Source organism: Phyllostomus discolor, chromosome 6 (assembly GCF_004126475.2).
Source record: "Phyllostomus discolor isolate MPI-MPIP mPhyDis1 chromosome 6, mPhyDis1.pri.v3, whole genome shotgun sequence".
Lineage (NCBI taxonomy): Eukaryota > Metazoa > Chordata > Mammalia > Chiroptera > Phyllostomidae > Phyllostomus > Phyllostomus discolor.
In genome coordinates, this window is record NC_040908.2 from 14,646,041 (window position 1) to 14,659,265 (window position 13,225).

The 13,225-nt window shown below is 54.2% G+C and overlaps 1 protein-coding gene across 5 annotated transcripts; it reads right to left on the minus strand.

Moving 5' to 3' along the window:
- Positions 1 to 308: 308 nt before the first annotated feature.
- MPV17 (mitochondrial inner membrane protein MPV17) lies at positions 309 to 10,674 on the minus strand. 5 transcript variants are annotated; one of them, XM_028516414.2, is made up of 8 exons: positions 10,629 to 10,674; positions 10,064 to 10,138; positions 3,083 to 3,198; positions 2,794 to 2,886; positions 2,606 to 2,701; positions 2,348 to 2,380; positions 2,057 to 2,109; positions 309 to 834 (listed from the first exon to the last, which is right to left on the minus strand). In XM_028516414.2, exons 2-8 carry the CDS (start codon positions 10,131 to 10,133, stop codon positions 765 to 767), a joined length of 531 nt encoding a protein of 176 aa, XP_028372215.1. In that variant the 5' UTR covers positions 10,134 to 10,138; positions 10,629 to 10,674; the 3' UTR covers positions 309 to 764. The 5 variants fall into 5 exon arrangements, with proteins under 5 accessions (XP_028372215.1, XP_035883670.1, XP_035883671.1 ...); XM_036027777.1 differs by lacking the exon at positions 10,629 to 10,674 and adding an exon at positions 10,542 to 10,625; XM_036027778.1 differs by lacking the exon at positions 10,629 to 10,674 and adding an exon at positions 10,535 to 10,622.
- Positions 10,675 to 13,225: the final 2,551 nt, after the last annotated feature.

The window sequence follows — 13,225 nt, forward strand, 5'->3', positions numbered from 1 at the left end:
TTTCCAGCGGTACTGACCCCACGAAGGCTCTGCCCTTGTGACCTAATCACCCCTAAAGGCCCCCCTCCTAATACTATCACCTTAAACCTTAGGTTCCTCACCGTATGAATTTGGGGGCCATACAAGAGTTCAACCTGCAGGACGTGGGCTGAAGTTTCTACTCTGCCATTGACCTGTAGAGGGGACGGGCTGCCTCATTTCTGGGGACCTCAGTGTCCTCGTCTGCGAAAGAGTGGGCTCGGTGGTCTCCGGGCTTCTTTCCAGCTCCACAAATTTCGACTCCTCAGTGTTTTTCTGTTGGGTCTCACTCATTGCCCCCCACCCACCGCCGGTTCCAGATTACATTTTTGTAACATAGTTGCGGAAGTACCACTACAGAGTTCCAGGGGGTCCCCAGAGAACTGGAGCTACACTGGGGCGGGGGGTGGTTAGAGAAGCAAATGCATCCCTGAAGAGCAGAGCGGGGGTAAACAGCCTTTGCCAGGACACGGGAACGAGCCGGAGCTGCCAAGGCTGTATGGTTCCACGAGTACGTACGGAATGCCTGCTGCGTGGCGGGCGTAAGGCCATTATACAGATTTTAGTGACTTCAAAAGGAGTCAGTTTACACTTTAGAGTGAAACGGGCCATTGCATAGGGCGGGTCCCATTCTGACCAGCAACCAAACCCCATGAAAACGGATGTGCCCGTCCCGAGGAGGTCGTCGGGCCGTGCCGGAGCCAAGCTGCGTCACTGTACGGCAGGAGCAATGGGACGAGGCAAGCTTAGAGCCGATGCGCCTTCCAGGACAGGTAGGAGTTCCAGATGACAGCAACACACTGGACGACCGCCAGCCTAAGGGACAGGAGTGGCATTGTGAAGAAGAGGATGGACAAGGAGAAAGCAAAGGGGGAGAGGGAGGGGGGTGTAAGAGAAAATGAACGGTTATCTCTGAGAACATCCAGACGTCCGTCTCCTTCCCCCGGCCCCCTGTGCAGGGACGCGCGCTCAGGCCGGAGGACAGCCGGCTGTGGCTCGGGTGCTGTCGTCCCAGAGCCCTGCCTCTCGGGCACAAGCCTCCACGCGAAACACCCTCGGCCGCCCTCTGGCCTTGCTCGGCTCGGTTCTTGCCCTCGTGCAGGATCCTTCCAAATACACGTATCGGCCTGCCTTGTACCAGCCGAGATCGCATCTTCGAAAATGTCCTGTCTGCCATGGAAACAGACACCTCCCTCTCTTTATATTACCTTGCTTTAAAGACTGCTGCAGAACCCTGATGTTTAAAATTTGGTTCCTAAGTCTATATTCCTTTTAGCTCTGCTGCTCATGCACATCATGACCACATCCTTTCCAAAGAGTTCCCTATTTTTCCCTGTTCCCAAAGGCCCCTCGCCTCCCATAATTTTAACTCCTCACTTTGAGTTCTACTACATTTTTTACTGCAGTTTCATCAACCACCTTCATTATTAGGGCAAAATAATACAGTCATAACCTGGTACTCATCAGCTTCAGAATTTGTCCAACCCTGTACTTGTCGCATTTTGATGAGAAAAAAATGTCCCAGCACTCAGTGCTCGCTTGGGACTTGTCGCACGTGCCAGAACTGGTGTGACTCACGACACCACCCGGCAGGAGAAAACCCCTCGTCCCTCGTCGCTTGCTCGGCACTTCAGGCTTCAGCACTCCTCACGAGCTCCCGAACAAAGGAACGAGGAGCACGAGGAACCACTGTCCTTTGCGGTGGACTAACCTGACCTGCACGGCTCTCTGGTCTACCCTCTGTCTAGTCTAGTCTAGGATGCAGTGCCCTCGGCACTGTCCCTGCAGCAAGCGGGGGGAGCTCAGGTGGGCCGCAGCCGACGGCTGTGCAGCAGGATCCTCCCCAGCAAGATGAAAGCGGGTCGGGGCGGACACTCTGGGGCAGGTTCTGTAGCGGGTAAGAGGTTCTGAGCAGGGCAGAGTGTTCTAGGGGTGGGGGGGGGGCCCAAAGTAGCTCGAGGCAGAGTGAGAATCACTTTGTCTACAACCGTTCGTGAGGTGGTTCTCCCTTAAAGGGTGGGGCAGGGGACTGTCGTACCTGTAGTAAAGGGGAACCAGGTAGAAGTTGGCTAGCTGCACAGCAGGCCAGAGCTACGGGAGAGAGAAGGTTAATGTTGGGGGGCTGCCCCCATCACCCAAGCCCAGACTCACACTGCCTTGCCTGTCTTCTCCCAACCCTGTAAACAATTCAAGTTGAACGACTGGGGGAGCACCTCCCTGAGTGTGCCGCCGCCCACACTGGGAGTGAGGGAGGACCCCCAACCCCTGGGCACCCGGGACTCGGGGACGCGGGCAGCAGGCAGCAGGCAGCGGAGGTGCCAGCTCTTACATAGTAGTTGGTGACGAGGGCATCGGGGTAGTCCTGAGGAGAAGAGAAGGGGCGAATGAACACCCGCACCCCCGAGGAGCTCCACCCCCCAGTCCCACTCCCACACGCAGGCCTCTGTGGGAAGGACGCACCCCCGCGCCACACCTCCCTCAGCCCCTCTCCCCCAGGGCCTGGGACTCCCCCTGCGCGCCCACCCGTCTCGCCCCCTAGGCATCCCCCTGGGCAGCCCAAGACCCTCCCCAAACCTGCCCAGCTCACCCGCCGGAGTTTGGCCCAGTTTTCCTGGGCGGACAGTCCATTGAGAGCCCCTATCAGTGGGAGGAAACAGCCGAGAAAACACGGGGCAAAGCCCCCCTGGGGAAGAGAAATTAAAATGCCGTGAGCGCCTACGCCCCACTCCCCCCAGGGCAGCTCTCCCTTCCCAGCTTCCCTTTCCTTCTGCTCACCTGATCCAACAGCATCTTCTTCAGAGCATCCACCTTGGTGGTGCCGGGGATGAGCCGGTCCAGAACCCTGTACCAGCCTCCGACCACCGGGCCCTGGAAGCAAACCCCGGGGAGGGGGGCAGAGATGCAGGAGGGGAGCAGGCGGGCTCTATGTCACCAAGCGCCTTCCCCAAGCATTAGACACCAATCCAGGGCAAGCACACCTTCAGGCCGGCTTAGACGTGTGAGCGGCCCAGGGAAGCGGACCGCTGTCCGATCTGCCGGCAGCCCCGCTGCGGGCAGAACTTACCACAAAGCCACAGCCCAGGGAGACCATGGTCAGGGTCCGACCGATCTGGTGTTTCCGCAGACCTCGCCTCTCCACCAGCTGCTGTGAGACAATGTCACCCAGGCCCATCAGGGACCCTGTGCAGGGTACAGGGTGTGGTAAGGACACCTCCCAGGAGGGGCTGCCACTCCCAGGAGGGGGAGGAGTCTGGTGGCTGAATGAGGCTCTGGCACTCCGGGCCCAAGGGCTCAGTTCTGGGGCAAGGGGCCAGTCCCTTGCTGCTGCTTCAAAGCTCTCCTCTCCCAAGGGCAGTGCCGCCTCACTTGCGTCCTGTTAGAAACCGGGAGGAGCGGCCGTGAGCAGGCCAGGGCCTGAGGACTCTGCATTGCGCAATCAAGGGAAGTCAGGATCCGAACTTGAAGCTAGAGGGAGGAGAGTCGGAGGTGCCGGGGGCTGAGAACTCGGCCAGTCAGCACTGGAAAGGCCTTCCAGGTGACTTAGGGAATGGTCTCAGTTCAGAGGCTCGGAAACAAAAATCTGCAGCCCCACACGACCAGTGAGCGACAGAGTCAAGGCAAAAACCCGGTGGTCTGATTTCCTGGACAGTTTTCTTTCCAGGACACCACACCAGGACAGGTCATGCGTGGAATGATCTGGAACGCTGTTCCCCTGCCCCAGCCCGAGGCAAGACCCTGGCCAATGTCCTTCACCTTGGTCTTGGGGTCTCTAATTGTGGAGAACAGCAAGAATAACACTTTTTCTAGAACACAGGTGTTCGAATGGTTCCGGTTAGGGAGATGAGCTGGGAAGAGTCCCCACAGCGAGGAGTCAGGTAAACCGCTTCCAGGCTCGCCATCTCCAGCCGAGCTGCAATGGCTAGTAGAGCCAGGTCTCCCACAGCCCTTGTGCTGCTTCCCCTCCCCTTGCTTGCAGGCCCCCAGCTCTAGGCTGCCCTTGTCAGACATCCACACCCAGGAACCAAGACCGGAATCGCCACTGTTTACAGAGCCCTCGTCAGTTACGGTGGCGTGATGGTTTCTAGCAAATACACTCATACACAGGGCTGCTGGGGAGTGACCGTATGATCTCCGACTCGCCTGGCCATCTCACTGAGTAATGAGAGTCCCCCTCCAGCCCCGCGGCCACCACTGTCACTGTGCCCTCAATTAGCACTGGGCAAACACATCCGCCAACCCCTCTCCTTGGCCCGGAGCTGGCTCTGACGTCCGTGCTGGCTACGCGCTCACTGCGCTGCCCCCGCAGCTCTGCCCAGCCCTGCCCCTGGGCAGCCGCACCCGAGGCAGCCACGCAAGGCTGAGAGCTGGGGCTGGGGCTGGAGCCGGGACACCCGTAGGTGACTTAGGCTGCTGGCCTCCGCTGCTGGCGTGGCCAGCCAGGGAGCAGCGCTGGGGCCCCAGGCGCGCCCATCAGGGCAGCCCTGCCTCTCCTCTCCCTGGAGCCGCCGCAGCGGTGGAGGTTCTCCCCGGAGCACGGCTGGTCACAGCCTCCCAGGGGACCAGGGCGGCATCCTAGATATCTTTGTTCTCTCATCCCCGGCCACACCTCACTGAGCCCCTGGCAGGTAGTTGCTCAGAAAATAAACCGAAGAAAAATGTCAAACGTGCTGCCCCAAGCCACGGGACTACTCTGGGCAAGGGCGTGAGGAACTCCGAGTCTAGTCCTAAGTCCAGCCCAGGGGCCGCATGTCAGGCTCAAGGCATGAGGACCAGAGCAACTGAAGCCTTGCTCTCTCAGTTAACACTTAGCTCCCTCTCCCCCTCCCTGACCACGCAGGGTCACCAGCTGCACTCCAGCGGGGGCGGGGGGGGGGCGCTGCTGTGGCCACACGCCAAGGGGAGAACGGCCCTGAGAAGTCCCAGGAGGGTAGGACAGAAAGGCAGACATTTGTTAAATGAAAAGACTTAACAGTTTGACATTCTACTTTAGCAAGATGTTTAGAGTTTACCAAAGGGCTCTCGCAGCCCTGGCCGGTGTGGCTTGTTGCTTGGGCATTGTCCCCACAAAGCGAAAGGTCGCTGGTCCCCAGTCAGGGCACTTCCCAGGGCCTGGGCTGTGGGTTGAGCCCTGGGTCAGTGTGCATATGAGAAGCAACCAATAGATGTTTCTCTTCACTTCTTTCTTCCTCCCTTCCCCTCTCTCTAAAATGAAATCTTTTTTTTTAAAAAGGGGCTCTCACACATTGAACCCTCACAAAAGGTCTGGGAGGCAGGGGTCACACTTCTCTTTCATGTCCTTGAGAGAGGTGGGACTTTGTCAGGGGCGGAGCTTGGGCCTGCACCCAGGCCTTCCCTCAAGGCCGAACAGGAGGCCAGGGAACCCCCCACACAGGCTGAAACCTGGGCTCCGTGGCCAGAGGGCGCCGAGAGGCTCCTGTGGCTGCTACTCACGGGGGTTCCTGCCTAAACTAGGCCCCAGAGGCCTGTGTGTCGGAGGCACTCCTTCTCTTCTACCCCCCAGAATGTGAGACACCTCTGCTTCTTGTCACTCGTGGGGAGTGCAAGCAGCAATGTTCCTGGGAAAGAAACAGTCACAAAAAGAGATGCGTGTTTTCATTCTTTGTGCCGGCCAACTATCACACAACACGCTAAAGGCAGAGTAGGAATGAAAACTGAAGTCCCAGCTTCTGGCCCCATGGTCCTGGAAGCCTGCAGCCTTTGAGGAAGACAGGTTTCCGGCCCCCAACCACGCACACGCGTCCAGCCTGAGATGCCAAGCGAAAGGATGCCAGCAGGAGGAGTCGGTGGTCAGTACTCTGCAGCCTCGCCAGTTCTGTCCACTTCAGGCAGAACAGGACCCAGAGGTTCCTCCTCTGCCCACAAATAATCAGGCCCCTGGACCTCAGCAGATCTAGAGTGGCCTATGGCTTTGGTCCCAGCGTAGAGCAAGGCCTGCGTTTCTGGTCCAAGTGATTGTCTGAGCAGGATAGGCTGACATTCAGATTCTTGACTGTGCCTTCCACGCCTCAGGCTCTGGGAGTCCTCCTAGGCATATTTGGTTGGCCTGGGTCTCCCAGGGCTCTGGTTCCCCCTTCCTGGGACTGTTTCCAGCAGCTGGGGCTGGAGGCCTGCAGAGACAAACTGCCTGAGCCCTGATGGGGCGGGGTGAGGGGCTGCTGGGCAGTGATGCCCCAATGCCAGGCTGGGCACAGAGCCCAGCAGTAGACGCTGGCGCGGCCGTGACATCATACCCCTGGGTAGGTGCCAGTTCTCATGCCGTCACTCACCACCGGATTCAGCAGAGCGGGGGCGGGCTGGGCAGGAGCCTGCCTCTGAGCACAGATGTAATTAGGAACCGCCCCCCAACTTCTACATCCTCTTCCTAGGCACCAGTGGGAGTAAGTTTCCTACTTCCCCTGTTTTGTTCCTCTCCTGGCTTTTGTGTGTGGAGTCTTAGATGCAAGAAGATAAAGTGTTAACGGAAGAGAACAGGCTGAGGGGCAGAAAGCTGGAACGAAGGGCAGAAAGCGCGTCCTTGAGCGCAGGAAACCTACGCTGTCAGGTATAGCTACCGGCACGGGGCCAGCGGTGCTGTTGACTCATCCCCCTCTGGAAGTCTCCAACAACTTAATAGCTCCCTGGCATGGGGGCTTGGTCTGGCAGAGGCTGGAGGAAGCTGAGGCCCCACAGTGAGAAAGGAGAGTGCATCCTCCAGGACTGGTCCAAGTGTCCTCCCCGTTCCTGACCTGGACATATCCTGCCAGAAGGTGGGACAAAAAGGAGGGTTCTGTAGCTTGTCAGGTACCCAAGCCAAGCCCAGCCCAGCTGCGGCTATACTCAGCATTCTGAGTCCCCAGTGGTGTCAAGTGCAGGGCAGTGCACTGGCAAGTGCCCTAGGTTCCAATGCCAGCTCTGCCACTGACGATGTGAGACCTCAGCGCATGCCATACCCCTTGCCTTGGTGTCCTTCTCTGTAATATCGAGCTGGACTGAATGAGCCCTCACGTCCTGGCTTAACTCAGACTCCAGGGAAACCAGTGCCTGCGGAAGCTCAGCTGCTCCCACGGCAGGACCAGGGTGGCCTAAGAGGGTTGGCGCTGGGCCCTGGGCCCACTGAAGACTGGACAGACCCTCAAGAAAGGATGGAAGAAGGCTGACTCAAATTCTGCCAAACACACAGTCGACCTTCTCCAGGCTGCCCTGTTACTGGCTCAGGCTGGGCCCCAACTGAGCACACCAGACAAGTCTTTTGAACCATCTCAGATCTTCTTGATTTACTTATCTCTTACTCCAGCCACTAACAGATTCTTGCCTCTGGTCTATGCCACACCTGGGGCTGCCCCGTTGACACTTTACTCGGAGACTACGCATGTGCAATCTCATAGCACGTGGGCATCAACAACCCACGTGGCAAACCTTTGACCAACGTGGGATGGCAGAAAACACTCTTCACCTGTGTAGCCCTATGAGGCATTTCAAAGAGCTTCTCAGCCAGTTCTAAGGGACGGAGCAGGCAGGCTTCCGAAGCAGTGTCCGCCTGCCTAATGCATACTCCCTGCCTCCCACGGGAGTCCTTCCTCCCTTCCAAAATACCCAGAAGCTTCAGGCTCTGCTTCTTTTGAGAACCAAGGCTAAGATAGTTGGCCATGTTCAGATTGTTTTTTATTGATTGATTCTGAGAGAGAGAGAAAACACATCATTTGTTGTCGTTTCACTTCCTTATGCATCCATTGGTTGATTCTTGTATGTGCCCTGACTGGGGATCGAACCTGCAACTTTGGCATCTTGGGCCAATGCTCTAACCAACTGAACTACCTGGCCAGGGCTCCCATTCAGATTTATGGCAAGTGAAACAAACACTTTTATAAAAAGAATAGCTTGCTGTGCCTGGTTTGCTAATACTAATAGAACACTCCAGGCTAACCTCTGGAGCCTAACATTTTTAAATCTCTAAAGCCTTTTCACAAAGATAATCCCCACACTGACTCGGTGAGGTTATATAACTGCACTCAAGTTCTACAGGAGGACACTGAGGCTCAGGGGTTTGTTGACTTGTTCGTGTGGCCACTACTAACTGATATGGCCCTGAGACTCAAATCCTGGTCTTCTAACTTCAAGTCTGAAGTCTCTGTTCTCTTTTCCAGTGTGATGATCTACCCCATTACCCTTAGGTTCTACTGTGCTGGGATCTAAAAACAGCTCAGTGAGCAATGTCCACCTCCTCCCTTTATTTTTAGTTTGATTCAAATACATTGAGCATCAGGGAAGACAAAGTCTGAAAGGTTTGGAACAGTCTGAGAAAAGCACTTCCTAGAGGTTGCTTCAGGGCCGGGCTGAGCTGTCAGCACAGAGCCAGGAAGCCTGCACCTGCGGAGCCACAGGGCCCTAGCACTGAGACAAGCACCTCGGTTCAGCTGCGTATCTGCGCTTGGGCCCCCTGGAGCTCCAACCCCTGCACTTGTCAGCTGCAGGTGCCTTGAGCAGGGAAACACAAGGACCATCCTCCCCTCCCTAGTCTTGATGGCCACGAGGGGGAAGCTTCCTCTGGCAGTGAGGAGCCCTGAGGGAATCTGGGGCTGGGCAAAGGGCCCAGCGTGTCAGTTCCCATCACAGCCACACAGTCCAGCATGAGTCACCACACACGTAGCCAGGTGAGTCATGCAGGCTGACGGACACTCAGAGGACAGGGCATAGGGTGGCTGGGCACAGGAGATTGGAGAAGTGCCCGGGGAGGGGCAAAGGAGTCCCCCTTTTGGCCAGTCACCCAACGAAGGTTCCAGTGCTGATTCGGGACTTTTCCAGTAACAGGATCACAGTCCCGCCCTGGCTTCCAGCGTGCCCAGCCCTCCCGACAGCCTTCCTCTCAGAAAGCCCGTGGTCCTCACGAGAACCCAGTTCCCTTCCTCTAAACATAGGCAAGACCCTCTGGCAACCCGATCATTTCTGCACAGCCCCAGTAGTCACGCTCCTTACAACCCTCCCCCGATAAAACTAACTTGTCTCTGGGCCATCCCTTCTCACATCGGCTCATCTACAAAATGAAAACAGTAACAAATGCAGGTAAGTCACTGGGTTACCTTTGTGAGGTTGCTACTCAATGACTGGATTTGGAGTAAAAATAAACCCTTGATTAGTAGTGTTTGGGGAAACATATGCAGACAGTAAAACCATAAGAAAAGCGAAAGAATGACATAAACAAAACTCAGGAAAGTGGTTATCTCTTGAGAATATGAATTAGGGACAGGTGCACAACAGATCTCAAAGTTGGGTACTCACACAGGAATATTCAGTTTTAATACTATTAAAACAATTCGTATGTCTTTTTGTAAAGGTTTTTCTTTATTTTTAGATAGCAGGGAAAGGAGGGAGAGAAACAGAGATGTAAGACAGAAACCGATTGGTTGCCTCTCATAGGCACCCTGACTGGAGACCAAACCCGCAACCCAGGCACGTGCCCTGACCAGGAATAGAACCAGGGACCTTGCACTTTGCCGGCCGGTGCCCAACCAATGGAGCCACACTGGTCAAGGCATATGTCTTAATCATTCTTTTGTATGTTAGGATGTATTTCACAATGAAAAATACTCAGAATAATAAAGTGGGGTAAGAATCCTGACCTCAGCACTAAGTAGGTGTGAGATCTAACAGGGACTCAAGTAGTCCCAGCTCACAGACCTTTGTGGGGAACCCGTGAGACAATGTGTGTGAATGGGATCCGCACACTGTAAAATGTTAGAGGAACTATTTGTTATGATTAGTTTTCTAAGGTAAGGCCTTCTAGGGCAATACCTTTACCCTGAGGGGACGACCACTCGGCTTTTTGAGGACTTTCGGATCCTCCTATACAGCTAGGCCAATTATGCATATACCTTTCCGTCACGGCACCCACCTTCCAAAAGAGACTGAAGACAGCTTGGGACTAGAGACAGCCAACTCTTCAAGGGGGATGAATAGAAGCAAAAAGTGAGGGTGGTGTGGTGGGGCAAGCTTCTGCCTTCTAAATTAGCCTACTCCCGTCCCACTCAGGTCCCAGAGGGACACTCACCAGCTGTCAGGACCTGCACTTTCCACGGGTGAGCAGTCAGCGCCCGCTGGTATGCCCGCCAGAGTGCCATGCTTCCTGTCAAGCCAAGAGGAGAGCTTGAACCCCCGCTGCCTCTCCCAAGTAAAGGGACGTAGGACTTTCCCTTGCGCCCACTCCCTGTCCCCCTCCCGCTTTCAGTACGTCTGTCCCCTAGGGCCTCAGAAGCTTCCTGGACAGCTTCCTGTCACAGGACTCGCCAGAGACAATCGGGTAAAAGAAGACTGTGGGTGATTATGGAATCCCGGTGGCAGCCACCCGCCACACCCCAAGCCCTGAAGCCGGGCAACCTAGGGGCTCTGGTCGCGAAGAGGCGCTGTGGCTAAGGCCGGTTTGCTCTGGTTTGCACCCCGAGCCCGGTCAGTTGCCAGATTCAGACTTAGTTGGAACCAGCCCGCATTATTCCTGAGTCCAACTCCACACCAAGAATAGAACCTGTCACTTCTGGGTCTGGAATTATCACACGTGCTGTGGGAGCGTAAGTCGCGCAGAAACTTGAGCCACTCACAGCGGACCCGGACACACTCACCTGGGCGTAGGATCAACCACTCCCACGTGACCTGGGCTGGAGGCAGGGTTTCCGCCTCGAGGCCCCGCCCCTTCCGCACAGCTGGTCAGAAGGCTTCCTCCGGTAGCCAGAACAGGAATGGGAGTGGACTGACTCGTCACCAACGCTCGTGGTGAGCGGCTCCGCTCCAGGGGAGCAACCCCTTTTCCAAGTTCACTAAAACGGGCCTTGGTTTGGGCCCCACTTTGGTCGGACCCCCGTCTCCTACCACCCCTTTCCCCGCTGCTTCTCAACCTGGATAGACCCATGCAGTTTCCGCGCCCCGGAACTGGCCAAGATCCTACCTTCTCAGTTTCAGGTGTCAGTTTGGACACTAGAAGCCAGTTAAGTGTGTGCGGGTTACTGAATTGTCTCTAGGTTCTTCACTAGCCTCAATGGCGGGCTCCTGAGCGGGAGGAATTGGGTGTTGCTCGTATCTGTCGTTCTCATAGCAACTAGTTCAATGACTCAGAAAATTTAGGTACTGGCTTCCTAACTAGCCAGCTGGGCAGCCTGGGTCACCATTAGACTTGAACTTAAAGTACCTCCTCCTCTGTGAAATAAGGGGGGTGGACTGTGTGTCTAACAAACTGGGCTCCAGTTTTACGGGTTAATGTTTGTGAGGGTGGGCATCCCTACAGATTGCCTTTTTCCTCGACGTAAGTATATGTTTATAGTGGCTATACATTAATAGCCACTTTGAAACAAAGAGTCCCACAACTTAAAGTACTTGTGATAGATTAGGTAATTCCCTAATTACCCTTTCCACCTCTAACATTCTAAAACTTTGTGAATAAAGTGCAACATCCTTGGTGGTGGATTTGTCAGCCTGGCAGCCTTTAACTCCATCCAGAGAGCCCCCACTTCAGGAGGCAGCCATATCTGACTCTTTCAGGCTGTCTACCTGGCTAGCTCCACCCCCAATTTACTGAGTTCTTGTATGTATAAGGCAGGGAAAATCTTGTCAGATTCTGGACCGCGTAAGGAAGCAAGAGTATGATGTTACAAGCCTTGAACTAAAGACCCAATGTGGAAGGCTGGGAAGTTGTATTCTGAAGGTAGACTGTCTAGGTTCGAATCCCAGCACCACTCTTTAGTTAATGACTTTATTCAGACTGCTTACCTGCTCAGAATCTTACCTTTATCAAGCAAAATGGGGCAATACCTACCTCACATGATTAACATATGCAAAGCACCTGAAATAGATCACATGCTTAAGAAACACTTGCTTATCCTCTTCCTTCCCTCTTGGGGACACAGGAGAGAATAATCTTACTGGAGAAATCTGGGAAGCTCCTTGGTGAAATCTGAGCAAGGACCTTGAATAATGAATAGGACTTAGGTAGAGATGCTAGCAAAGGAAGGACACTCCTGGAGGAGGGAATAGTGTGAAAAAAGGTACAAAGAAAAAGTGCAGAAACTCATGAATAGCATAAAGTGGATGTACTGGGAGCGGAGGGTAGAAAGGGAGTGGCTTGGGAAGAAAGGGGTTTATACTAGAGAAAAAGAGCAAGGGCTGAAAGCATCTTCCTGATTTTCTTTTGGAGGTCAGACGGGCTGACAGGACCAAGAGCAGGGTTGCCAGGACCAACCTAAGGTCTCAAAAGCGTGGGTCCCCGGGTCCCCCCGCCTCTTTATTTTACCACTGAATGTGGGATTTCATAATGCTGTGTCAAGGGACTGCCATGCATAATGAGAACTTCTGCAATGGAAGGCACCTCCCTATCAGTCGGCTCAAAACCAGAACTGGCACAACCTGAGCTGGGGCACAAGAGGACGGTGCAATACTTGGCTCCTCTGCACTGACGTGGGTTCTGGTCCCTCCACTACTGATGGTCTGCCTCCTCTTCTGTACAGGAAGGGAATTGATGCACTTGATTCCTTTCTTAAAGATTTTCAGACAGATGATAAATTCTCTACACTTAAGAGGCAGAAAGCTATTTCCAGATATTTGACCAATCACTCTGGAGTGCCAGAAGGCTTTGTTCCAGGTGAGAACTATACTAATCTCCACTCCCTTTAATAGTATCTGGCTACGTATTTTTCTAATAGTTTCTGAGGTCATCTGACTACTTACCCCACACCTCAGATTGTTCTACACATTCCAAAACTATGGTTTGCCTATTTCTTGTTGCTGGGGTACATCCTTGCTTAGGAAGCAGTGTCATGGTCATGATGAGTCTGCAGAATCCCACAGAATTTTAACAAGATGAGCTATAATACAGCAAGTCCTCAAATAACATTTCATTAAAACTATTTCATTATATTGATCTCATAAGATGCCACAGGAACTTAACTCTTGTTTGTATCAATTCACCTATGATAAAACTGGTTTCATTGTATGTCATTTCAAGTCACAGAACCACCCTGACTGGTGTGGCTTAGTTGGTTGGGCATCGTCTCACAAAGCAGGCTTGATTCCTGGCCAGGGCATGTGTCTGGGTTGCAGGTTCAGTCCCCAGTCGGGGCATGTATGAGAGGCAATGATGTTTCTCACCCTCTCTTTCTCCCTCCCTTCCCCCCTCTCTAAAAATAAAATCTTTAAAAAACAATTATTGTACTTGGAATCTAAACACCTC

Coding starts and splice junctions, on each gene's coding strand:
- MPV17 (XM_028516414.2), bottom strand. CDS start 10,133: ATGGCACTCTGGCGGGCATACCAGCGGGCGCTGACTGCTCACCCGTGG. Junction 3,199..10,063: donor AGTGCAGGTCCTGACAGCTG/GTGAGTGTCCCT, acceptor TACCCTGCACAG/GGTCCCTGATGGGCCTGGGT. Junction 2,110..2,347: donor CCCTCGTCACCAACTACTAT/GTAAGAGCTGGC, acceptor TCTCTCCCGTAG/CTCTGGCCTGCTGTGCAGCT.